This window comes from Peromyscus eremicus, chromosome 4, assembly GCF_949786415.1.
Source record: "Peromyscus eremicus chromosome 4, PerEre_H2_v1, whole genome shotgun sequence".
NCBI classification, from domain to species: Eukaryota; Metazoa; Chordata; class Mammalia; order Rodentia; family Cricetidae; genus Peromyscus; species Peromyscus eremicus.
The window spans coordinates 99,093,148-99,119,460 of NC_081419.1; the positions used below are offsets into that span (position 1 = coordinate 99,093,148).

The 26,313-nt window shown below is 44.5% G+C and overlaps 1 protein-coding gene across 1 annotated transcript in view; it reads right to left on the reverse strand.

The window, feature by feature from the left end:
• Fbn1 (fibrillin 1) overlaps positions 1–26,313 on the reverse strand; it is a 215,568-nt gene that overhangs the window by 62,931 nt on the left and 126,324 nt on the right. The window contains exons 14-31 of the mRNA XM_059261299.1: positions 25,858–25,980; positions 22,481–22,603; positions 21,272–21,424; positions 17,724–17,777; positions 16,162–16,287; positions 15,158–15,283; positions 14,528–14,647; positions 14,171–14,308; positions 13,760–13,810; positions 11,727–11,852; positions 9,505–9,732; positions 6,694–6,819; positions 6,431–6,559; positions 5,459–5,584; positions 5,226–5,351; positions 3,969–4,091; positions 2,862–2,987; positions 1,104–1,229 (exon numbers count right to left, since the gene is read on the reverse strand). Of these exons, the coding sequence (XP_059117282.1) occupies positions 1,104–1,229; positions 2,862–2,987; positions 3,969–4,091; positions 5,226–5,351; positions 5,459–5,584; positions 6,431–6,559; positions 6,694–6,819; positions 9,505–9,732; positions 11,727–11,852; positions 13,760–13,810; positions 14,171–14,308; positions 14,528–14,647; positions 15,158–15,283; positions 16,162–16,287; positions 17,724–17,777; positions 21,272–21,424; positions 22,481–22,603; positions 25,858–25,980 (2,250 nt within the window). The remainder of the gene's footprint in view (positions 1–1,103; positions 1,230–2,861; positions 2,988–3,968; positions 4,092–5,225; positions 5,352–5,458; positions 5,585–6,430; positions 6,560–6,693; positions 6,820–9,504; positions 9,733–11,726; positions 11,853–13,759; positions 13,811–14,170; positions 14,309–14,527; positions 14,648–15,157; positions 15,284–16,161; positions 16,288–17,723; positions 17,778–21,271; positions 21,425–22,480; positions 22,604–25,857; positions 25,981–26,313) is intronic.

Below are 26,313 nucleotides of genomic sequence, written 5' to 3' on the forward strand. Positions count from 1 at the left end.
AGGGAGCATAAAAGCAGTTCAGTATTATGCCTCTTTTAATGGCTTGGGCAGGCTGACACTTTTGAAGAATCACCAATAATATTACTGCCGTGTATTAGCAAGTTTGACAATCAACACAGTCACTTTATAACTGATAAGTATACTTTGATGCTTTCTTGAAATACAATGATATAATTAAGAGAAGGACCCACACATTCTCAAACTGCCAATATTAAAGTTTAAGTCACAAGGGCTTGCCCAGCAGCTTTTAAAGTTCAAGTCCAGCCCACTACTTGTTAATTTTTTTTTACAGTTATCTAATTCAAACTCACCATGATCTCCATGATGTTTTAAATGATGTTATATGCCACAATGGGTAACTTTAATATAAGTTATTATAGGAAAACTTTACTCTGTCTGCCACTCCATGTACTTAATTTCATTATTTCATGTTTGAAAACAACAAAACACGAATAAAACAACATCATGGCACAGAGTGGCTTCTTCCATTTGGCATTTAATTGTATAGTCTCCTGAAAATATTGTGAAATGTTTTTCTTAAGTGCTACTGATAACGAACAAGAAGACCGTGAATGGTTCAATTCCCTTATGACATTAGCTAAGTCACATAAATAAAGACTCATTTAGGATAAAAAGCTAACGTGTCAAAGGCACTCTAACTGGAGGAAGGGAAGACTGGTAAGAACCGGTGAAACATAGGGCATTTTCTTTAGAAGACAATGTTAGTTGTAAAATGAAGTGTTGGCAAAGAGGATTATCAAAAGATCTTGCTCTGATAAAGGAGTATGAGCATTCAGGAACTAGCATGGTCACTAATGTGACCTGAAAGTATGATTCTTAACCTATAAAAATCACATCATTAGTCGTGTTAACTTATCCAATGCAACACATCCTTATTTTCACAGATAGAAGAGACCTCATCTTGGGTCTAATAGAGCATGGAACGTTTCAAAGGCACATAAGCTAAATTAATGAATATAGTATACAAAATACCTACAATGCAGCTAAAATGGGAAGTTTAAAAACTTGTGCTAAACTGCAGTCATTATGGCAGTTTCTTAGCTACTTGATATTTTTTTGATTGGTATGAAAAGGAAGCATACCTGTACAGCCCGTTTTTCCTTTTTTCCCTGAATAGCCCATATCACAGTGGCAGATAAACGAGCCTTTGGTGTTTTCACAGGTCCCACTGAGGCAGATATTCGGATTCAGGTCACATTCATTGACATCTGCAAGATAGAAATATGATTCATATATCCATGTTTCTGCTGTAATGGATACTTTCTTCTTGAGATAAAAGAACTATGATAGAAAATTAAGAACAAGTGAGATGCTTTCACTAAAAAAAAATCTTGGAAAGTAAACACTATAAAATATTATATTTAAATGTTTTTACTCAGAAAAAATACATATGGAACTCCATGTACACTGGCATTTTTTTAGTGCTGACTAATCGTGTAACCCGGCTCTTATGTTTCCCACAATGGGGGCTCAGGTGGTCAGTAAATGCACTGACTCCTGCTGAATAGAAGCTTGTTCATGTGATGGTTTCTCTAGGAGCCAACATTCTCTGTGGTAAAATAGCTGATTCTGACCGTGTGATGCCAGCAATTTAGTTTCCACATTTAAAAAAGAAAGGATAGAAGTGGGCTGGAGAGATGGCTGAGCGGTTAAGAGCACTGGCTGTTCTTCCAGAGGATCAGGGTTTGATTCCCAGCACCCACATGACAGCTCACAACCCTCTGTATTTCCAGTCCCAAGTGATTCAATGCCCCCTTCTGGCCTCCACTGGCACCCAGCATGCATGTGGTGCACATACAGACATGCCAGCAAAATACCCATGCATATATTGAATGTGCACATGACCCATCCTAGGCTCCTACTTTTGGCCAAGAGGGAATGACCTTTTCACCAGAAACAACTAAAAAAAGTTAAAAAGAAATTGCACTATAGATAGAAAGAATGCTTTTCTAGGGCCTGGACATTAAGCAATAAAAATACAGCAATTCCTAAAATAAAGAAACTAAATTAAGTGGGTTCAACGTTATTCTCAGATTACCGAGGAACAAATTCTAGGTCTGAGCCTGTAGGAGATGATACCACATAGACCAGATGACATCACAGACCCAGCTAAAACTCAGAAGGGAGAGGCACAGAGAGGGCACCAGTGACGTGCAGGTGACCTCTGCAGATGTCCAGCGCATTGCTGAGCTCACTCATCCACCCCAAGACACACATCACCCAGGCTGGGGGAGGTACTGTCCATCCAGTCCAGCAATCCTCGGCCTTCACAGAAGGCCTACAATGACGCCCCTTGCCCACAGCTAAACTAGAAAACCTTATACTTCCCAGGGACCCAAGCAGAGTTCCAGAAGGGTCTTGCCTCAGCAATGCTGCAAAAAAACAGTTCTGGACTACGTGCTGCCTAATAGTGAGAGGTGAGGAAGGCTCAGCCTGGTCCAGATGACTGACGTAACTGCATTCTCACAGTTCACCAATACTTCTAGAATACAGGCATAGCCAACATTTCCCAAGGTGGAATTTAACATGACTGGCTCACAATAAGAAAAGATCAGGCGCCGGGCGGTGGTGGCGCACGCCTTTAATCCCAGCGCTCGGGAGGCAGAGCCAGGCGGATCTCTGTGAGTTCGAGGCCAGCCTGGGCTACAGAGTGAGTTCCAGGAAAGGCGCAAGGCTACACAGAGAGACCCTGTCTCAAAAAACCAAAAAACCAAAACAAAACAAAAAAGAAATGATCAGGCAGGAGATGAAACAGGGAGACTGAACAAACCGATCTTTGCGTGATTTCACAATACTTGGGACTGAGCAGGCGAGTTAGTCCCTGCCGCCTTCTTTCTTACCTAAACAAGTCTTCATGTCTTCAGACGCCATGAACCCATCATAGCACAGGCACCTGTACTCTCCAGGTATGTTTGTGCACTGGCCGCCATCACAGATGTTGGGGTTATCTTCACACTCATCAATGTCTGAAGAGAGGAAAATCAACAACATGTTGTAGACATTGATACTGGCTCCACTATCCAGTGAGGAAGCAGTAGCTACCCAACCTAAAGAAATTCAGTCTGCCTGAATAAAATGAACGCCTCCTTAGCTCTGTATAAAAGACCCCATCAGGTTATCCTGCAGACAGAGGAGGCAGGCAATCTCAAACTCTCAGTATCCGATCTGAGGACAGGACAGACCCCACACTGATCTGAAAGACCAGCAATAAGCATTTAAACAAATGAACTTGTAATTCAAAATGATTGTAAATTGTATTTTGTCACTGTCCAGTTACAAATAGTTACTTTCAACATTTACTTTGGAGAGTCAAAGTTACATAGAGGTGGGTTTGGGCGGGGACTTTTAAAGGTCAAATAAAATCATTGTGGTTCCTAAGTTCGATTCTGTCCTTAACCAGAGCCAGAATCAAAGGCTGAGTCACTCACTCTACTTTTTATCTCTCCTCGGCTGTCTGACTCCTCCAGCATAAGGTAGGAAGGTAGGAGTGTAAGTTAGGAGAGGGATTCACAAACTTCAGCATCTATCCAAACACACAGATCAGCAAGATGACCCAGTACTTTTCAGTTCAGTAGATGTGGAGGGAGCCTGAGGCTTTGTATGTTCACAAATCTTTGGGTAATGTGGCTACTGCAGAAAACACACCTAGAATTGCACCAGATTAGGTTCAAGATCCAACTCTCCAAGATTCTGTTTAATGACAAAAATGCTTTCTATTCCATTCATTCCAGTGCTGTACAAACTTTTCTTTTCTCTTTCATACAATCTCAACTACATTGTATGAATGATGATCTGGTGCCAAGTGTCTTGCTTAAGACACGCAGCTAAAATGTGCCACAGACAAGGGCTTGAACCCAAGGTTGTTAGATTCCAAAGCCCAGGCCCTGAGCAACTCCGCTGGGGGGAACTGTCACTGAAGGACATAAGCAGAGGGTAAAGGTGCTCACCTGTGCACGATCTCTGGTCTGGCATGAGGGCGAACCCTGGCTGACAGCTACACTCATAGCTGCCTTCAGAGTTTGTGCAGAAGGTCTCACAGCCACCGTTCATTATACTGCATTCGTCAATGTCTAAGAGAAGAGAGGGCAATGTTAGAATGCTTGTTCTCTCCCACACTCTTGTGGAATTTAATTACCGCCATAGAAGTATTAAGGGATGGGACTTTGCGGAGGTGATTAACTATGAGGACTCCATTCTCTGGGTGGCATCGGTGCCATTATAAATGGGTGAATTTGGACACTTTCGTTTTCTTTCTCTCTTGCCTTTCCTACATTTTGGTGCAGCAAAAAGGCCCATGCCCAATGCCAGCATTTTGCTGTTGCTTCCCAGCCTCCAGAGCTGCGGGGCAAAGAATTTCTATCATTATAAATTAGCCAGTCTCAGGTATTCCAGTACAGCACAGAAAACCCGGCTGAGACACCTTCTTTTGTGTTCACAGTTATGGCAATCGTCACGGTCATTGATTCAGTTATAAACTTGAATTATGGCTTGATGGGCTAAGGTTCTGATCCTCTGCAAGAACCCGAATTGAAGTTTTGAGTTGTCCTTGGCTAGATTTCAAAAGAATTTGTGCTGATTTATGGTTTTGGGTGGAAACCATCTAAGACTTGGCAGCGCCACAGGGTGTACATCCCAAGCCAGCCCTAAACTGGCAGCATTTATACAATTCCACTTCGACTTTGGGCATGATAAAGCCACAGGGTCTCCTCTGTCACTCTTCACAGCAGGACTAAACCTACAGAGGACCAACCACAAAGCAAAATTCTTGTCCCACAAAAACCCACACTTCGGGAGTGCCAGACATGGCCTCTGTTTCGGGGAGAGATATGAACATTCCGTGGCCTTCTTGCCAATGGTCACTATTTGAAAACTTGAGATGACCTCCACCACGTGGGGCAGAGACCTCACCTCATGCCTTCCTGTGTTTTCCCTGGCACTTGCCACGCTTAGCTCATCTCAGGGTTAATTGCTTTGACATGCATATGCTATGTTCATTATTCAAAAAGCATACATCAGATGACATATCTTTCCTTCATCTGCTTCTTTGAAAAGTGAGGTGTAAATATTGTGAGCTGCTATGAGATTTTACTTCCAGTGAAACAAGAAAGATGAAGGAAAAGCTTCTAGCTGACAACGGAACTGGGGTGTTCTACAAAGGGAGGAAATACAATGCACCATGAAATAAAAAGGAGGCTAGAACTTACCAACACAGAAGAGCCTATCAGGAGTAGAGTGGTAACCCGGGTTACAGGCACACTGATACTTCCCTATGAGGTTCACACAACGACCATTGGGACAGAGGTGTGCACTCAGTTCACACTCATTGATGTCTGTGTGGAAACAAAGAACAGCATAGAAACGTAAACGTCCGAATCCGGCAGAGGTACAGGCCAAACAACTGACCTCGCACAAGTGGTCTGAAAGAGTTCCTCCTTACCGATGCACGCGGAGATGTTTGGGGACAGTTGGTGACCAGGAGGGCATTCACAGCGATAACTTCCTTCTGTGTTGTGGCAAATGCCTCCTCGGCATAGGAGAGGATCTCTCTGACATTCATCAATATCTGTAAAACGGAAATGCTCCACAGTGAAGATGTTGGTGCCCTGTTCTCCTCTGCTGGTCCCCTGTTCTCCTTCACTGGTGCCCTGCTCTCCTTTGCTGGGCCATGCCCCTTTCCAACCCTCAGCTGCTGGGACTTATGAGTTCCCTTCTGGGAGAACTGCTGTCCACTTCACTCAGAAATGCCTGTGAAGTGAGAGGTCACAACACTTTCCCTCATTAGAAGCAATCCACAGCCAGTCATTGATTAACTGGATTGGAAATAAAAATCCTTGACCTTGTCTCAATCCTGGTGCCATTCATACCTCCAGAGTGCCCTGTAAGGATCTGAGTGTGCCACAGTGCAGCCAGACTCTGTACTGTTCTGCTTCTCTGCCATTCTGAGAGGTTCCTCACTCAAAACAGACCTTCAAAACCCATAACAAACCAAAACACAAACAAACCAAAATCCAAACCAATATCCAGGTCCACCACACTCGTGTGCAGGAATCTCATCTCTGATTCTGCTCACTGGGGACCTGACCTAAGGCAGCTTAGTTAACAGTGTCTTCTAGAACTGTCGGACAGACACCCCTGAGATGGGAGTCCTACTACAGCTTATGTCTGAATTGTTCTCAGTTCATTCCGTCAGGTGTTGAAGTCGCTCAAGGTCTCACAGCTTGCCATTGGAGTCATCCACGATTCTTCAGCCCCCTGGTGTCTTCCTATGAGTCTCCCTCTGCCACAGACTGCCCTTCCTGGTCAGAAGGTTGAGTAGCAAGGACTGCCTGGGACACTACAATCCCTATGAGGAATCCAGGCTTCCCGAAGTCCTTCGCGTCCTGTGCTGGTTGAAGCAGCACACACTTACCCATGCAGTTCTTCATCATCATGAACCCACTTTCATAGCCTTCGTCACACTTGCATTCAAAGTCCCCTGGGGTGTTCACACACTGGCCTCGGCCACAGAGGTCAGGAGAGATGCGGCACTCATCGATGTCTGCATGAAGAACAGCAGGCGGTGATAATGAGGGTGGGTGGGGACAGCCTGACAATGTGAAGCAACACGGGAAAGAGGGAGCGTCTGGAGAGACGCCCCGCATGCCACCGCGGTCGGGAGAGCCTCACACTGACCTGTGCAGTTCCTCTCCTCAGAATCCAGAGCGAAGCCGCTGTCGCACCTGCACTTGAAGCTGCCGATGGTGTTTCTGCACTTGCCGTGCGTGCACAGGCTGGGTATCATCTTGCACTCATTGATATCTTCAGGAAAAGGAAAGACGCAAGGAAGAACAGCTTATGAGCAACCAGTCAGGGCATCTCAGGGTCCACACTTTAAACCCAGAATGCTGGAGGGCCTTGATTTAATATTCAACTTTAAAAATGTGTGATAATCCAGGGTCTAGGAAGGACTCCATAAACATCCCTAGCCATCCTGACTTCCACATTTCAAGAGAGCACTGTTAGGAAAGCTAGGTGTGCTGATTTGGACTTCTAGCACCTTGGTCACTTCCTGGGACACAGCAAGTGCTTCATAATCACTGGCCAATGAATGTCTGACTGGTAAATGCTGCTTAGAGCACACGGACAATGACAAATACAGCATCCACCACAGCCACCACCACAGCCACCACAGCCACCACCACAGCCACCACAGCCACCACCACAGCCACCACAGCCACCACCACAACCACCACAGCCACCACCACAGCCACCCACCACAGCCACCACCACAGCCACCCACCACAGCCACCACAGCCACCACCACAACCACCACAGCCACCACCACAGCCACCACAGCCACCACCACAGCCACCACAGCCACCACCACAGCCACCACCACAGCCACCCACCACAGCCACCACAGCCACCACCACAGCCACCACCACAGCCACCACCACAGCCACCACCACAGCCACCACAGCCACCACCACAGCCACCACCACAGCCACCCACCTACCCAGCCACCACCACAGCCACCACCACAGCCACCCACCTACCCAGCCACCTATCTACCACCACAACTCACCCACCACTGCCACCACAACTCACCCACCACAGCCACCACAACTCACCCACCACACCCACCACAACTCACCCACCACACCCACCACAGCCACCACAGCCACCACCACAGGCACCACAGCCACCCAGCCACCTACCCACCACAGCCACCCTGTCCCCACCACAGCCACCCAGCGACCCATCCCCTACAGCCATCACGGCAGCAGGATGAGGCCCTTATTTGGCTCTCTGATGCTGTCCTGCACACAACTTAGCATGACCTGGAGAACTTAAAGATGCTGTTTACAGTTTAAATTGTTCACAAATAATCCATACTAATTTTCTCAGCATCACACATCATTACCACCATTTAAAGAGCTTCTTGTATATAAGAAGGCCATATGTCTGTAGCATGTGACCAGGTTTTTCCCTACTGGAGCCTTCCCAAAAGCAAGAAACAGAAGTTCATTTCTGCACAACGTCATGACAGCGAGAACTGGTGGGCTAGATCGAGACCCTCGAGGACCTCGCAGTGGAGACTGCCACAGCCGTGGGCCACACTCTTTTGAATTGATTTAAGAGAAGTTTAAGGTAGTCATCTAGAAACTGCCTCTCTGGACAGGACAGTTTTAGGGATCACAGTCTCATAGAGTAACAGTTGAAAAAAAGAAGAGGAGGAGGAAGAGAAGAAAGGGATGGAGATAAGAAAAAGAAAAAAACAACCCTCGTTTTTCACAAAGACAATTTTCAATGTGTATGTACTTAGCTCCCCCTTTCCTGACTTGACTGGGTCATGGAGACCATGATAAGGAGGTCTCCGACTTCCAAAGCCCAACACGAGAGACAGCGGGCAACACCGACCCAACTCTCCACTAACAGCAAACACTGGGGCCTCTGCTTAACAGAATCCTTGGCAAACTGGGGCGGGGGAAACAGCTTACTGGGGAAAGAACTTGCTCTTTGAATCCCAAGCATCCACATAAAAAAGCCAGGGATGTCCACATGGATCTGTCACCCCTGTGCTGGGGACAGAGGGTGGAGATGGGCAGACCCTGGGGCTTGCTGGCTAGCTAGCCAAAGATGGTGAGTGAGCCTTAGGCTCAGGAAGAGACACTGTCTCAAGAAATAAGGTGAAGGAAGACACCATTTTAGCCTCTGGCCTTCATTTGCACACACACGAGTAAGCATGCCCTATGACACACACACACACACAGACACACACACACACACAGACACACACACAAGTAAGCACATCCTACACCACACACACACACACACACAGACATACAGACACACACACACACACACACACACACACACACACACACACACACCACCCCCTGGATAAACAGAATTCTTGGTAACAACATTTTTTTTCATATACTAAAGTAAACAATCACTACGCCATTGTCCATAGAAGTTAACCTAGTCTTAGAATTAGATTAAAGTTATAACTTCTTATTTTGACATGGACTTCAGATTATGGCATGACAAAAAATAATAACATTTGAAACACAGTGAGCTACAGAAATGAGACTCACTGCATTTGGACAAAGAGTACCTCTTAGTGCATTCTCACACCACTCACTAGCAACAGGAATGCTTTAACTAGGGACAAAAGGTCAAATCACAGCATTTCAGCAGGTGGCCTTTGACTTCCCTTCAGTTCTCAACTAGGATAGTATTACAGATTTATTTTACTAGTTAATGGATAGAAGAGGTAGGAGACCTCAAGAAGTTCTGAGAAGTGGGCACTGGAGGGAGCTTACCATTGACAAAGGCGGGGGGGGGGGGGGGGGGGCGCGGGGGCGGGGATAGGGAAGGAGAGCAGGAAGCAGGGATGGGAGAGGGGCAGGAGGAAACTGAAGGAACAGCCACACTGGGCTACACATGTTACATCTCCTGGTCTACAGGGAAAACTGGTCAGCCACATAAGCAACGCACCTTTGAAGAACGGTTTCCCATTTGTAATCTCTTTTGTCGCAAACCCGGGTCCTCGGGGACAGAGCTCCTCATACTCTGGGGTGTTTCTCACTGGACACTCCTCACACTCTTCGGTTCCCCAGGCTGCCCCAACTGAACAGCAGCAGGCATCCATACGGTGACGGCCAGCGATGGGCAGGGTGCACTCCTCATCATCATACCTCAGGTAGCAGGTCTCCAGGCGGATGTCTGTCAGAGGGGGCGGGAGACTGAGGACAGCTGTCCTTCACAGTCCAAAACTACCAACTTTTGTTAGGGAAAATACAACACATGCTCATTTTCTATATCCGTGACTACACTTTTTTGTTTCCCAGATGACAAACAGGGTTATGTAGTAGGTATTCTTGCTAATGAAGACTTTCTTCCTTTCCTCAGGCATGTTCATATCTCCTATTTGTGAAAAGCTCTCTTCTGACTTTGGGTGTTTTTTTGATAATTCTACACAGGCAGCCAATAATGACTGAGCAGTGTCACTTGGCTATTTGTGGACATCTTCTTGTAAAGTCAAGTTCATCACCAATGTATGCATTCCACGATATCTTGGCATCTCCTCTCTACCCAAGAGCAAACTCACTCTGTTGTTGGAATGCATCATAGCATTCGAACACTGTGGCCTCAGACTGACTTCATTTCTGGAGAGGTGGAATACTGGTCTGGAATGAGGGCTTTCCTACTTAAGATTCAAGAGAAAATGGCAAACAAAAGCTATCCATTCTTCTAAGGCGTTTTCACTTCAATATGTGTGTATGTGTACACTCTCCGAGGGTACTCCTATTCCTAGCCCCAAACTTAAGGGACTGTGAAGAAGACTGACAGACCGGGGTCCTGAAGACCTGCATTCTGGGACTGTTCTGCAATAAACTGTTTCATAACGAAATCAGTCTGCCTGAACCCAAATCCCCATGCTGCCTGAAGGATGTTGCAGCCATCTCACAGGAAGTGTCGTGATGCTCCGATGAGATTATGTACCCAAGAACCTCGAAATATTATCCAAGTGCACCTTTCTTCTCATTTGCCTTCACAATGTGGTCCTAACTATTTTTCTTAGTGTTCAGTTTACCCAGTGGTTAAAAAAAAGTCTTCTGAAGCATCTAAGCATCCCTATGTCCAAGTTTCCCAGACTAAGACAGGTAATTTAAAGTAAACTCCACATTAAAGACTGGGGCATCTTTCAATTGAGAATCTAGAAGAATGTTTTCATTAAATAAAAATTCCTCCTAAATAAGGAAAGATTTGGAGTTTGGTTTGCTGATATCCTTAGTTTCAAAAAGACTCTAGTCTCTGAACTCCCTTTCTGTTCCATATTGTTGACACTTTAAAATTCTGTCTCTACAGGTTGCTCTCATTTGTAACTGGCCAAAATTCCTCAACTGTACAGCATGTCTTTTATGCACTAAAGTGGTCTTCACTGGGGATATTCTTCCGAGTGATACAGCGTCGGGTATGTACTACAAGTGATGTCATCTCCAAGGTCAAAGGTAAGAAACCAGAGATCTTCTGGACATCGTCCTGGCAGTGAGACGCCATGGTAGTGACACTAGGAGCCAGGCAGATACCACAGCTAAGAGCCATGGGGCAGCCTTCGGAAGACTCCAAGTCTAGATTCTATGTCTAGTCTCTTCCATGTCACTGGGATGGGATGACTGGATGTGAAGTACCCCCTGGACTCTAGCAGTTGGCATGGAGATTCCCAGACAACCAGTAGAGATAGTGCTGTGCCCTACCTTCCTCCCTCCCCCCTACTCCCCTCCCTCCCTCCCTTCCACCCTCCCTCTCATAGGAGGATTTCTGCTCCTGACATCAACAGGGATTTCCTATAAGGACCTATCTGATCAGTTATAGCACAGGCCTAGAGGAAATGGGGTGCAGCTCCCCATTAAATGCAAATGTTCTTCTCTGTACCACTCAGCATGCATGCATTCTGCAGCTCATGGCATATGGGCAGTGCTGCCATAGCAACTGTGATGGCAGTGATTCGAAGAATGGAGAGAACAACAAGGAAAGACTAAAGCCTTTCCTCCGTGCTTCCTAACTCCAAAGAGTCGGGAAGTCCGTTTGTCAAGAAAGCCATCATAGAGCTTAACAGAGGAGCTAGACACCCCCCCCCCTCTCTCTCTCTGTGTGTGTGTGTGTGTGTGTGTGTGTGTGTGTGTCTGTGTGTGCTGCATCTTATTCATCCTCACCAAGGCAGATTCTTCCTGTGGCATCCAAAGTCATTCCATTGGGACACTCGCACTTGAATGAACCCCTGGAGTTGACACACAGGCCATTTTTGCATACTCCTGGGAACACTTCACATTCATTGATATCTAAAGAAGAATAAAAAAAGAGCATTAAGTCAATATATCAGTGTAGTTAATCCTGGCTTACCCCACTCATAGAGTCACAATGATTATCACCAAAGAAAGGGCCTTTTGGCCGGGCGGTGGTGCCGCACGCCTTTAATCCCAGCACTCAGGAGGCAGAGGCAGGCGGATCTCTGTGAGTTCGAGGCCAGCCTGGGCTACAGAGTGAGTCCCAGGAAAGGCGCAAAGCTACACAGAGAAACCCTGTCTCGAAAAAACAAAAAACAAACAAACAAAAAAAAAACAAAAAAAAAGAAAGGGCCTTTTGAACCTGAAAAGTTCAGAACACTAGCTTGCCTCCCAACAGTCTATACAAACTTCTGATATGTCCGAGTCTGTTCACTAAAGCTAGGAGTCTCTCCACTGGCCTTTGGGGATAGTGTTTGAGTTGTAGAGATGGGGCTCATGGGTTTAGGGGGACAGCTCTGGTAAATAAGGTTCTGAGAGTTATAATTAGCTTTAGGAGACAAGATGACTGGAAACAGACAAATAAGTGTGGCCTTCCAAATTATCAAAGAAGAAAAGGCTTGAGTTTGAGTGTATAAAAATGAAATCCTGCTGGGCGGTGGTGGCGCACGCCTTTAATCCCAGCACTCGGGAGGCAGAGCCAGGCGGATCTCTGTGAGTTCGAGGCCAGCCTGGGCTACCAAGTGAGTCCCAGGAAAGGCACAAAGCTACACAGAGAAACCCTGTCTTGAAAAACCAAAAAAAAAAAAAAAAAAAATCAAATCCTGCTGTGGGATATGTGGGCCGGTCCAGGAGTATTGAGCCCAGGTGGTTGGTTGGTTGAGGGAGAGTCAACACACATGAACACCCATTCATCATCCAACAGTGCTGCCCAGACCTACCAATCCCTCATGGAGCAGTGTGTTCTCTGCACTTAATTTGGAAAAACAGACATCATCGAATTAATCCAAAGAAAGGCAATCCAAATGCCAAAAAGAGGGAGCCTTAGTTAAGAAACACACACATACACACACACACACACACACACACACACACACACACACACACACACACAGTGTTTATTTTAAAGAGGTCACTCTCCAAGCCAAGAGCCTTGAGGAAAAGTCTCACTGCTTTCTTGAAGGAAAACTAAATGGAAATGAAGTTGAATCTACTTTTGGGGGTTGTTCCTGGGGCCTTTCCTCTGCCATTTGTATACAAAACGTGCTGTTAAAGCTCAGATAAGTTATGAACCAGAAAAACGCCAAAGGATTCAGTCATCATTTGGAAAGCAAGCCCTTGGGTGGGGGTTGCAGTAGTCCTCTTTGTTTTACCAGGAAAAAAATTCATTTTGTCCCACATACGGGACTAGCTGTTGTTTTTTTAAATATTTCAGCTGCTGTGTCATTGTCAGGCACTGTGTTAGTCACCGTGACCTATATCTACTCAGGCCTCCTCCGTGAGAAAGAAGCACAGCACACTGGAGAGGGTGCACATAGACCCTGAAAACAGGCAACTGAGCTCAGCCCTCCAAGTCACCCATGAATGTGACACACATAAACAAGCAACGGCAATAAAAAACAGGGCTAACCAAGAACGCAAACTCAACAGTCTGTGAAAAAAGGAAAATCTTGCTTTCTTGCTCCTGATCTGCAGATAGGATTTTGAAAATGCAGCCGCTCCAAACAATGTATGGTCATTCTAAAGCATTTCCAGCCACGCTGTCCTTTGGCTGTAGTGATCTGACTCTGGCAACAGCTTGTGCATTTAACATCTGTTCTGTTCTCTGATTCTCAGTCATTTTTTTTTTTTCTCTGCAGTGCATTTCTCACTGTGAAGTTCCTTTACTCCTTTATCCAGGCTAAGTTAACACAAGCATTCTTCATACACACAAAAATGTATGATTTACAAATACTAAGAAGTACCTTCACACTGTGTGCCTTTGATTCTTGAGTAGCCTTTACCACATATGGGATCTGTGGGGGAAACAGAACAAGATTAACATCTACCTATACTTCCCAGGGGGTGCCTGGGACAGGAGCTGGATTTTGCTGCTATGAATGAGCATGGGATTGCATAGATAAGGAAGAGCAGTAATGGAATAACTCCACTAGCAAAGCCCAGCTTGCGGGAATTGGTGCTTCAGGAAAACACTGCAAGCTAACCACGTGACCACATGGAGCCAGAAAACAGCAAACTGACCAGAATCACATCAAATTGATATCCTTGACACTTCTCTGGTTTCCTTCAGGAATATGTTTTATCAAGGTCATCTTTAAATATCTCATGTGGACCTAAACAAGTGAAGTAACCAACGAGGTGGTGGCTTCTCTTACCAACTTGACATATGGTACACGGGCTCCCCCAGGCAGCACCAAGGGAAGAACAGCATTCGGACTTCAAGGTGGCTCCATTGATATTGATCTCACACCGCCCATCAATGACAGTCTGCCAGCAAGTGCCCTTGATGGTTTCTGCAGAAAGAGGGCGGTGATGGACGGTGAAGAGAAGCTTATCAAAAATTCAGGTATACACTGGAATTAAGCTTGAATAGCATTATAAAACAAGGAACAATGGTCATTTTTAATGTCTCTCCTCTAAACCTCTGTTGCAGTCAAAGCAGCCATTAAGCATAGTAGCACTGAATTAATTATTGATAAACACTGAACGATCATCCTCAACAGGATAAATACCTATGCAGATGGTTTTGGTTGGATCCAAAGTACTTTCAGGAGAACATTCACAAATAAAAGAGCCAGGGCTGTTCTTGCAGACTCCATTAATGCAAGGGCTTGATTCACATTCATCAATGTCTGAAACGAAAGTCTCCATTACTACTGAAAGCTCCTCTTAGGCATAAAATGCATACCCCGATTTCGGCCTTAATTGTTACCACGTATTCTGCATTAGATAGTAAAGCTGGCCTAGACAGGTTTTTCCAAACTAGAAGGAATGTCAAAATACTAATTGAGCATATTTCTTTAGTATAGAAACTGGCATATGGTTAAGTCTTCGTATTCAGAAAAATCTGGAGAAAATTATGGATTCAAATTATACATGCACAACATTTTCTTCATCTATTGAGTGATGGCAAATAAAATGCCAGCTAGAGGCAAATGAAAATGAACGCCCTAAAACCACCATGAAAGGGTGAACAAGATGCCAAATGCAAGTAAATACCATCTGTGGCTAGAGTTTGCACAGAAAGTCCCAACACAATTGGTCTGATTCGCTGAAACAGAAGAGACTCCTACTCCTCAGATTGTCTAAGAGCTTTCCCTGACAGAGTAAAGCACACAGAGCGGACACAAAGGCCCGGTTACCTTCACAGGTCTTTAGGTCCGGTTTGTATACAAATCCCTTGGGGCAGGTACAGACGAAGCTCCCAGGGGTGTTTCTACATTGTCCATTGTCACAGAGTAGACTGTTCAGCACACATTCATTAATATCTGGAAAGACAGCAAATGGGAACATTTGCAAGAGGCTGTCCCTCCCAGGCAGCCCCCTTCTCTTTTGGGTTAGGCCTTCAAGTTCCTAATGGTAAATCAAGTCCACCAAAGAGGCAAGACTCTTGTTCCACTGGTTTTCTCCAAATAGGAGCTTCTTCTACTTGTCCAAACTAGGTATCTACAAAGCCTCAAGCTGCTGGGTGCTATTTAATTCAATTCTTGGATTCTCTGAAAATTAGTAACCTTTACTTTTGTAGTTGTTTTTATAGCATTAGAATTAAAAGGACTAATCTTGCTGGCTCAAGGAACTAAATAAATAGAAAGAAGCCTCAATATGATGGTGCATGTGTGTGTGTGTGTGTGTGTGTGTGTGTGTGTGTGTGTGTGCATATTGTCTATTTAAGTACATTCACTGCTGTGGCTGGAGTAATTCCACATGGCCTTCACATAGCCTCCCAAAGCTGGGGCTACAGGTGTGCATTCCACACAGAAGAGGTTTACAGAAAATAGTCCTAGCAACTAAAGAATGCTGAAGAAAAATACAATGCCCTAGGTTGACGGTTTTCCTCCCAACTAAATGATTTACTTAGTTTCTGGATTCTTCCTTCATTAAAGGCTGTTATCACATGGAAAAGGTGCTTGCTAAAGTTAGTATACAATCATTATGACTGAAAACAAGCCGGGCTTTCTCTGCTTAAATTTAAGGAGTGGCTGGAGAACTGTTTAGGAGTACTAGGAATGGATCTGGAGCCATGTGAGAAAGGCTCCTGACACTCCGTGCTTCCTACACCTAACAGATTCCTCTTTTACCAAGTGAATCTGGCATACGATTCTTCACAAGCTGTCAAGAAATGTCACAGAAAGCAAGCTCAACTTACCGACACAGTTTTTCCCAGTTATGTCTACTTCATATCCCGAATCGCATACACATTTGTAGGTCCCACGGAGATTTTCACAAATTCCATTTGGGCAAATATCAGGATCTAATGCACATTCATTTATATCTACAGCACCAAAAATATTCAAAGTCAATCACATTCTAAAACAATCATTAAATGAAAACAAAACAGTACAGTATGTGCAACGACCTTAGGATTTCTCACTGGGGTTTGAGTTCACTTGGAAGAGAATATTTCTTTCTTTCTTTTTTTTTTTTTTTTGTTCACTGTAAGATAGTATGAATCAAATATTCCCCCATCCCAGACCCTGGAGGGAAGCTGGCATCTGAGCTGTGACTATATGATCACCCATCATCCTTGAATTAAACTGAAGAAGATGCCCTGGATGGTCTGAGCACCAGGATGGAAAGTGGATGATACACAGAGCCCAAGTCCCTGACACTACGTCTTCCCCATCTCTCTGCCTCCCATACTGCCAACAAGGTGATTGCATCATGGCCTTGCTTCAGATTTTTATTAAGTTCAACAGCATTTTCAAACTGAAGCATGAATAGTGTGCTTATTGGCTCTAAATTAGGTGTTCATGCAAGGCCCCCACACTACTATGTGGGGAATTCCTTCAGCAGGTCCCTTTACAGACTGAAAGCAAGCTTGGAGTCTCTGCTTCGGCCCTGAGGAGGCCAGGCATTGCCTCTTCTGTGCTCTCCCATATGGAGCAGACCTCTCCAGTGGTAGAGAGGGAGGAAGAATGACAATACGTGGATGGATGGTCCCTGTAAGTCAGGGTGGTCATTTGCTGCATCTCCACGTCCTTATCAGAGCTTATTTGATTCCCACTGACTCCTTCATTGCCAGCTTCCCTACTTCCTCCTCTCCCTTAATATTCTCTCCTCATCTTTATCCACTCATGTCATGGCTAAGTGAGTTAGCCAGTCTCGTTCCCCCCAGAGCTCCCTAGTCCAATTGCTTAGTTTCATGAGTGAGGAAGTCCTTTCTCCTTCTCACCGTCTTTACACCCATCTCAGTAGTCTCTCGGTTCTAGTCTTTTTGATGACACTCAACATTTCTCCAATTCCTAAACAAATAGTTCATTTTCTTTTAACTTAGCTAGTTGCTGTTACTTCTTGCTACAAAATTTAAGTGGCATCTTACGACTGAACCGTTGAGAATTGGGAAATCTTTCAGATTGTGAATGGGTTAACTGCTTGTCCAACCCCACACCCTCAGCTTTGATTTGATATTGGAAATCCATGAAAGGCTCAGACTGCCACTTCTCTAGAATGAGCAATGCCAGCCATTGTATCTCACCTACAGCTCCCCATCGACTGCCCCAGGAAAGGCCAGTGAGAAAGCTCCCCACCCACAGTCATGGGTGTGCCACAGCAGCTCTGCCATGGGGGCTTCTAGACATCCCATGTACATCACCCTGTGATGACGTAAGGTGTCAGGCCAGACTGTCACAGAGTAACTAGATACCCACAGGAGACTCAGTACTGCCTCTGCACATGCTTAAGTCAGTAAATTTCAAAATGACGCCTTACCAGTGCCTGCTGAGGTCATGCCCGGCCCACTGCTACAGAGTGCCTGGTATTCCGCTGCAATAAATTACCAGACAGTAAATGAGTCCTTGTTTGCAGAACAGGTCAATTCTGCCATTGGCTCACACACATCATTTCCTCCAAAGTAAGGAGAACCGAGCTAGAGTGGTAACAGAAGGCGGAGGAGTCCCCTGGGGGAGTCACCTTTATACGGGGCTTTCATTTGAAGGGTTCCACAGCACCGTTGCCGAGGAAATTGACTTTGAAGGATACAGGGAAGTCATATAGCACTTTCTTGGGCAAAGCACTTTTGGAAAAGGTGTTTTTTCCTACAACTCAATTTGTTCACCAGGGAACACTTTACACATACAGTGAAACGTGCCTGTTAAAATGTGGTTTCTTAGCTGTTAATAAAACTTTTCCCCACCATCCTGGGAATAGTTCTGTTTCTCAGTTCTAGCTGTTTTTCCAGGACAATCAAGTTCTCACATTTCCTCAGTTCTCTGCAGATGCTCTGGGCTCTCCTCACAAGGACACAACAAAGCATCTAATGTCATGTGCAAGTGTATTTTTGGAATCATTGGGATACCATGTTCATTTTCCAAGGTGATTCCACAGGAAAACTTCTGATAAAATGCTAAAATCATGCAGTCTTTCATAGTACACTGACCTGTGCAGAATCACTCCCCAAACTTGTGATAGAATCAGCTTTATAATGCTTGTAATTATATAAAGTTTTATATACCACTCTAACAACATTCAGAGGAGTGAAATGTTGAATGATGAGAAATGCAATCTGGAATCACACTTTATACAAGGAGGAGGCTGAGCTAGACCTTTGCCTGCCCATGGATTTTGGCAGCCAGAATCTGGGTCACAGATGTTTGTGTTCAGGAGACCTGCACAGGGGGAATGGGACTTTAGCAGAGAGAGCAAACACTTGCTGTACTTCTGATAGTGCTAGATATAAATGTGTTTTGAGAACATAAAATTAAAAATTAATCTTTTAGTCAGGCATGGTGGCTCACACCTTTAATCCCAACACTTGAGAAGCAGAGGCAGGAGTATTTCTGTAAGTTAGAGGCCAGCCTCATCTACATAGTGAGTTCCCAGACAGCCAGGGCTACATAGTGAGACCCTGCCTCAAAAATAAAAATAGCACGCGCGCGCACACACACACACACACAGACAACCAACCAATCAATCAAACAAAAACAAAAAAACAGCATTAAAAATGAATCCTCCAAAGTGTGTGTATTGTAACAAATGGTAATTTGAGAAAAGCAGTCAATGTTTTTATTTTTTTAAAAAGCATTTAAAAGGATGCCAAAAGAGAACAAGGAGGACTGCTGTGGGATGTTCGGTATTCAGTGAATGTGTTGCTCTGACTGGTTGATAAATAAAATGCTGATTGGCCAGTAGCCATGCAGGAAGTATAGGCGGGATAAGCAGAGAGGAGAATTTTGGAAAGAGGAAGGCTGAGTCAGGAGACACCAGCCTGCCGTCCAGAAAGCAGCATATAATGGCACAAGGTAAAGTCACGGAACACGTGGCGACATATAAATTAATAGAAATGGGCTGAATTTAAATGTAAGAGCTAGTCAGTGGTAGGCCTGAGCTAATGGCCAAGCAGTTTTAATTAATATAAGCTTCTGAGTGATTATTTTATAAGCAGCTGTGGGGTCCGTGGGGCTGGGCAGGACCGGAGAATACTTTAGCTACAGAGGACCATGTCAACTACTGTATATTTAAAAGCCAGACATTGAAAGACAACATCAAGAACAGAACAAAGCAATATCATAAATAAAGCATAAATATAAGCCAGAAGTTAGTGGCCGTGGCCTTCCAGATCAGCTTCCGCTAAGCCTTACTGCTTCAAGAAACTGGGTTTCTTTAGTGACCTCCTAAACCCAGGTTTTTTCTCTGAGTACAAGCATTCTTTGGACATGCTCATGGTCCAGAGGGGAAAAAGTTAAAGAACGGTATCTGTTGCTTCCACTCCCGGGCATAAGCACAGTCACCTCCCAGCTCTGCTGACACACACCTGTCTCATACATACACAGTCTGTGAGAAACGTTCTTGAAAACTTAGTGCAACCAACGACAGAACACACAGCTAACTATGATTTTGTGCCATCATTCTGTTTGAATAATTTTTATATATGATTGAAGTGTATTAAATGTGTATTTAACTAATTTTTGATGACATACAAATAATCCTTCTTTCTTTTAGGTGGAGTTCCTCATTTTTTTGAAGTCCTCCTTTTATCTAGCTTCTTATGATATTTAATTTTGAACATTGTAATTTCAAAAATTATTTTTATGTATGAATCCTTTGAGATCGTACTTAGGTTAATTTTTAATGAATTTTACTTAGGAAGGAGATGAAATAACTGAATTTTACATGTAAACTCACCAACTGTGGTATTTTTTAAATTTAGTCCAAGCTTTATTTTAGGACAATAAAAGTCAGTTGCTGGGCTACTTTGAGGTCATATTCAAACAGTAAAAACCCACCATCTTCACCTCAGTAAGCTTCTCTTTCTTCCTAAATGCATGTCAGCCTTACTCCCCCAGCATCCTTCCCTCTCTCTCTCCAGTCCTCTTCTTTCTCCCAAAGTCCTTGTTACTGCTTTCAGGTCATATATTCCAGTACTCTCTCTCTCCTCCCATCTCACTGCCCCTTTCTGCTATCCTCTCTCTCTCTCTCTCTCTCTCTCTCTCTCTCTCTCTCTCTCTCTCTCTCTCTCTCTCACACACACACACACACACACACACACACACACACACACAAAATTTGCATATGGGAGACATCACAAGATATTTCAATAAACTATTTTTTTCTTTATAAACATAAATAATTACATCTGCATAAGGCTGTCTAGTTACATCTAATGAAAATTTATTTTATGGGTGAGAACATTGAGAATTCCTTGTCCATATAATTCCATTTCATAATTATCTTTATTAATGAAAGTCTTCTCAAATATTTAAATGAGCAAAAATGCACATGAATAGCGAACCCCTCAAATCCCTCTGCCTGAGATTTGGGGAGCAGAATTTTCACTCACTGCCTGGCTGTCTTTCCACTACGTGTGCCACTCCCTAAAGTTGAATAAAGCCATTTAAGAAAAGTACACCAAAATCAACATGTGGGATGTGAACAAAATTCACAAATGGCCTTCTGGGAAGCTGTTGGAAATATTCAGGTCATCTGAAAGTTATTTACTTTTGCACTGTGTAAAATCCTGCTTTTATAATAGCTCCTGCTTAAAAAGCAAGCATTCTGAAGCTGCATGTGTTCCAGGGAGTGTGACCAGGATTGAGGTGGGTTGGTTCCTACAGAGGCGCATGCGCTGCCTATGGCCAAGGACTGTGAGGACAGGGAGAGTAACGTGTGTCTAAACACTGGCTAGCCACTGCAAAGACCCCCGGAGTGTAAACAAGACACCCCTGGAAGCATAAAACAGCCTTCCCAGTGACTTCTATGAAAGCAAAGATCATGGATGGTGGCAGAAAGTGGCAGTATGAGGGTACCCCCATATCACTCACCTGAATTCTGTGCGGGACATGGCTGGCAGGGTTCCCCAAATGCGTACTCGGTGTTGGCACAGCAGCACTCGGATTTGGTGACAGCGCCGAACAAGGGCTTCACACACTGGCCTCTCCTGTAGCCCCCATAGCATGTGCTCCGCATGTGTGTGTCTAGACAGGAGGAAGTACTTGCCATCATACCGCCATTTTAGACAGATAAGAAGCCCCACATCAGAGCCAAAGCTGCCTTTATTTCTCCATGGTCCCTGTTCTAACTCACAGAGAATGCCTGTGTTCTCAGAACTCAACAACGAGAAAACAAAAATAAAACAAAACTCTAAAAACACATTAGCTTCCGAGCAGCGGGAACCAATGGCCAGAGTCAACCAGTTTCCTCCGGCTATCATAGTTGAGCAAATTGTGAGGCCCTTAAGTGCTGGGATTATTTTTCATTCATTTTTGTCTTCCCAGGCATGCTCAGAGCAGAAACTTTATAAACACTGCATGAAGGTTGGGTCTCACACCATGATAAATAAGACCTTTATTAGAAATGTGGCTTACTTGAAAATAAACATGCAGTTATTGAATGACTAAATTGGGTTTGCTTTCCAAAAAGGAGAAAGTTTAATCTGTAAAAGGGTCATTATATAAACCTGCAGATGTTGGTCAACTAAGCTGTGTTATCTTTATCTCTAAAGAAGGAATTTCCCGCTTTGCCCAATCCTTTCCTAATTCAAAGGGCTTATTGAGTGTCTTTTAAAAGTAATTTGGATAAAAGTCTTGTTATTAAACAAATCTCAAAGCCACATAAAATTATCATTGCATGTTTCTGAATTATCCATGTTTCCATGGCATGGCAACATGCACTTTCCTTGGACATTTAGTTCTAAATTAAAATGTATACCATGAAATGTTGTACCTATACGAACCAACTCAAAAGATCATTATCCACCAAGGAAGGTGGGAGAAAATTGAAGACAGGTATATAGTCAGGGCAGAAAAAGAGGAAGAAAAGGCAAAGATTCCCTGGCCTTTCCTTTATTTAACCTTATCTTTCTAGTCTTAACATTAGTATCCAATTTATCCAAGAAGAGAACTGAATTGGTTAGATTATTGTTCTGCAAAAATCAGTGTATCTTATCTGCTTGGGTAGGACGCATTAGTTATTGACATGCATTGCTGATTACTGGAGTATTTATCATAAATTGGGCTGTGGCCTTTTCTTACCAACGCACACACGTCCATCGAGACCCACAGCCAGTCCGGGAAAGCATTCGCATCTGTAGGAGCCATCAGTGTTCACACAGCGCCCGTTCATGCAGATCCCAGGGGTTTCACATTCATTGATATCTGTAGAGGGAAGAGGCATTTCTTTAACACCACTGAACAAGTTCACTATGACAATACCGGAACACAGGTGCTGTGGAAAATGACTCCCAATGGCCATAGCAGCATGGTAGTGGGATGCTGCTCAGTGTTCTTCTAGAGATGGGAAATGCAGAAATCAAATGAGCTTGCTGCTTTTCCATTAAAAGCCATCTTGATAGAATCCTCCAAAGATGCTTCATATCAAAATAAAAACACAAAAGCCAGACAGGACTGGTGGAGGAAGGAGAATGACCAGTAGAAGACAAAGGACTCTGTAACGCATCCCACTGTAGCCATGCTAGGAATACAGGTTGACGATAAACTGCATCTTTGACTGAGGTTAAAAAGCTTTTCCTTTCCGCAGCCAACCCCCAGGCTGGCATCCCAGCCTTGCCTGGTCCCTCTGGGACAATTAGTGAGAGGCAGACATTCAATGCCCGAAGGAGCACCACAGAGAGAAGAGAGAGGAACACAGGATGCCTTTGATGACAGCCCCTGGTCAGCACAACACTCAAAGCCACTGGGACACAGTAAAGTCTTTCTTAAGCACTGTTGAGGACTTTTAGTGTCGTATGTGTGTCCTTAAGTACTGGAAAAAGGTGTCATTGGATCCATATTAACAATAGTGGAGATTTCCCCCACTGATAGGTCCAAGTAGAAAGGGTACCCAAACTGAGGTTTGGAAAACAAAGATGCTTAGAAACAAGTCACTTTCTAATAGTCCTTTTAAAGTGTACAACTAGAATAGGAGACCGTCCTTTCTCCTCCTCACTTTCAATTGAGGCAAATGGAGAGTGAGGCACCTCTGGGTTTCACTTCCCTTGTGTTGTTTGGCACAACATGCATTCCGATGGTTCAAGATTTCATGTTCAGATGGTATTTAGAACAGCAATTATATTTAAGAACGTGACCTCAGATTGGTTCATTTGTGTCAGGCATCTTTTTGTTCAAGCAGAGCCCTACAGTACACCAGTGGAGCATATATTCTGAAAAGCAGCCTGGAGGCTTTCCAGCAGGACACAAAGTCCTTCAGTCGGCAGAGGCTCTGTTGACTGGGCTTTCGGCAGTCATGAGTTTGTGGGTTCTGTCAGGATGACGGATGAAAAGAAAATCTCATTCCACAGCAAGAAGAGGAACGTGAGGTAAATAAAAGCAGCATGTGATGGCCGCTTCCTTTTCCCTCCTGTGTGTTTATCTGAGCTCTTCTGTACACTAGGGGGAAAAGATGGGGACAATAATATGAACTGATCTCTCTCCTCTTCCCTTCCTCTCTCCTCCTCCTTCCCTCTCTCCAGAATGCCAAGTCCAGGCGAACCAGTGCAGTTATCAGTTCTCCCACAAAATTCAACACTCTACTCAATGGAGAAGACACAGTTTCCATGACTATCAACGGCTTTGGAGCCTCCATTTATCTTTGAGGTCATAATGTCCTAGGAAACAGCATGATTCAATGCCAAGAGGCTGTCACATGGGTCACCAGACCTTGGCATTTCAGATAACCCAGCAATTACATCCTGTCCTCTTCTTTCTCACATGTACAGCACTTAATTTGCACAACCTGATGGTGTACCTTACTGTAGACTGTTTCTGTGTCTTGGACCTTTCTTCCCTGTGTCAGATCCTCCTGGCCAGAGTTCAATGTGCATAGAAACCATTTCCCTACTTCAAAATTTGAAAACCTCAACTGTTTTCAACTGAAGACAGGTTGTGGTAGTTTGAAAGTAGTTGACCCTCGTAAGCTCCCAGGGAGTGTGGCATTCTTAGGAGGTGTGGCTTTGTTGGAGTAGGTATAGCCCTGCTGGAGGAAGTGTGTCACTGTGGGGGCAGGGTTTGAGGTTTTCTATGCTCAAGATACCACCCAGTGTCACAGTGGATTTCCTGTTGCCTTCTGATCAAGATGTAGCCAGCACAATGTCTGTTTGCACACCACTATGCTCCCGGCCATGATGGTAATGGACTGAACCTCTCAACTGTAGACTGTCACCTTAAGTAAATGTTTTCCTTTATAAGAGTTGCCGTGGTCACGGTGTCTCTTCACAGCAATAGCAGACACAGGTTTTCACAATACTATAAGCCATCAACGTGAAGTTCACAGAGAATGCAGGGAAAGAACCAAGGGCTGGGAGCTCTTAAAAGCTTGGAGGCAAGCCGGGCGGTGGTGGCGCACGCCTTTAATCCCAGCACTCGGGAGGCAGAGCCAGGTGGATCTCTGTGAGTTCGAGGCCAGCCTGGGCTACCAAGTGAGTTCCAGGAGAGGTGCAAAGCTACACAGAGAAACCCTGTCTCGAAAAACCAAAAAAAAAAAAAAAAAAGCTTGGAGGGAGCACACCTTGCCAAGAACTTAAGACATGCAAGGCTTTCTGCCATGACATCTCAACTAGAGCTGAGAAGTAGGTCCACTCAGAAGAGGTGCCCTGTGACTTTATCCTGCCTTTTCAGCACGTGAGGCTACATTTCTGAAGCAAAAAACTGTGAGCAGAGGCTCTTGGCAACTTCATAGACTTCCTGAGCTAACGTTACATATAAAGTTCTGAGAAGTTTGATTCCAGTTCATATCTTGTACCTACCTGCAACAGTTACCCATCCCTGACTCCATACAGCAGGAGATAGGAACAAATTTGTCACCAACAACCCTTGTTAGTATCCAACAGCACAAACAGAACTTCCAAGTTTTGCTTCCAATACTTGAAGCAATGAGATCTAGTTCAAAAGTTATCAGGCTACCCCAGGACTCCTGGTTAGTTCTTCTGCTTTCTCCTTCCTTTTTTTTTTTTTTTTGCTTATGTGACTGGGTAAAGCCTACATTCATTGTTATAGCTAGATGAAACAGTAAGGAATACAGCACCACAAGTAAGTCAGCATTTTCCCCCAAGGGAAGATGTGGGGAGTGGCCCAGGGTAATGACCAGAAAGGTCCCCAACTGTCCTTATTCTCCAACTGGAAGGAAAAGGCAGAACTCGGAAAGATCAGAAGGAGCGGCAGACCCACTGGGACAGGTCGACACCTCAGCTCCTAAAATCGCTCCACCTCAGCTGATTCCAGGCTCCTTTGAGAAGAACCCAAACACCCTCTCTGAAATAAGACTAGCCTTGTTTCACTAACCATGGCTGTCTGGATCACTGAACATAAGAAGGAATATCAATCAGGTTTCAAAATCAGAACCCAACCTTCAAGGAAGGTGTGGAGAGAAGGAAAACGGAGGCAAAGACCACACGTGAGGGTTTCCTAGCACACACCTTTGCAGTAGCGCCCGTCTGACGCCAGCTGGAACCCAGGTTTGCAAATACACTTGAAGCTCCCATCTTCGTTGATGCACATCCCGTTGAGGCACATGTTTCTGATGCTGCACTCATCCATATCTGGAAACAGAGACACATGCCCTTCGGTCAAGAGATGAAGGCTGCCAGGTGAATAGAATTCTGGCTTTTCACATTTCTTTCTTATTTTCTGTTATTAAAGCCCAAGGCTAATGTTCATCCAGATGACAAATACAAAGAGAAGACAAGGCACATGAAACAGGTGTCTCAGGTCCAGGCTGACTCAGCCGAGGTTAGTGGGCTCTTTGGAGGATCGCCCTCCACAAATGAACAGGAGTGCTCCCTGCTTAGTGAGCTCAGACTTAGTTCTGGTACACTGAAAATAAAACAAAACTGAGGCTACTGGGAAGGAAAATGTATGTAGGCTAAATCCTG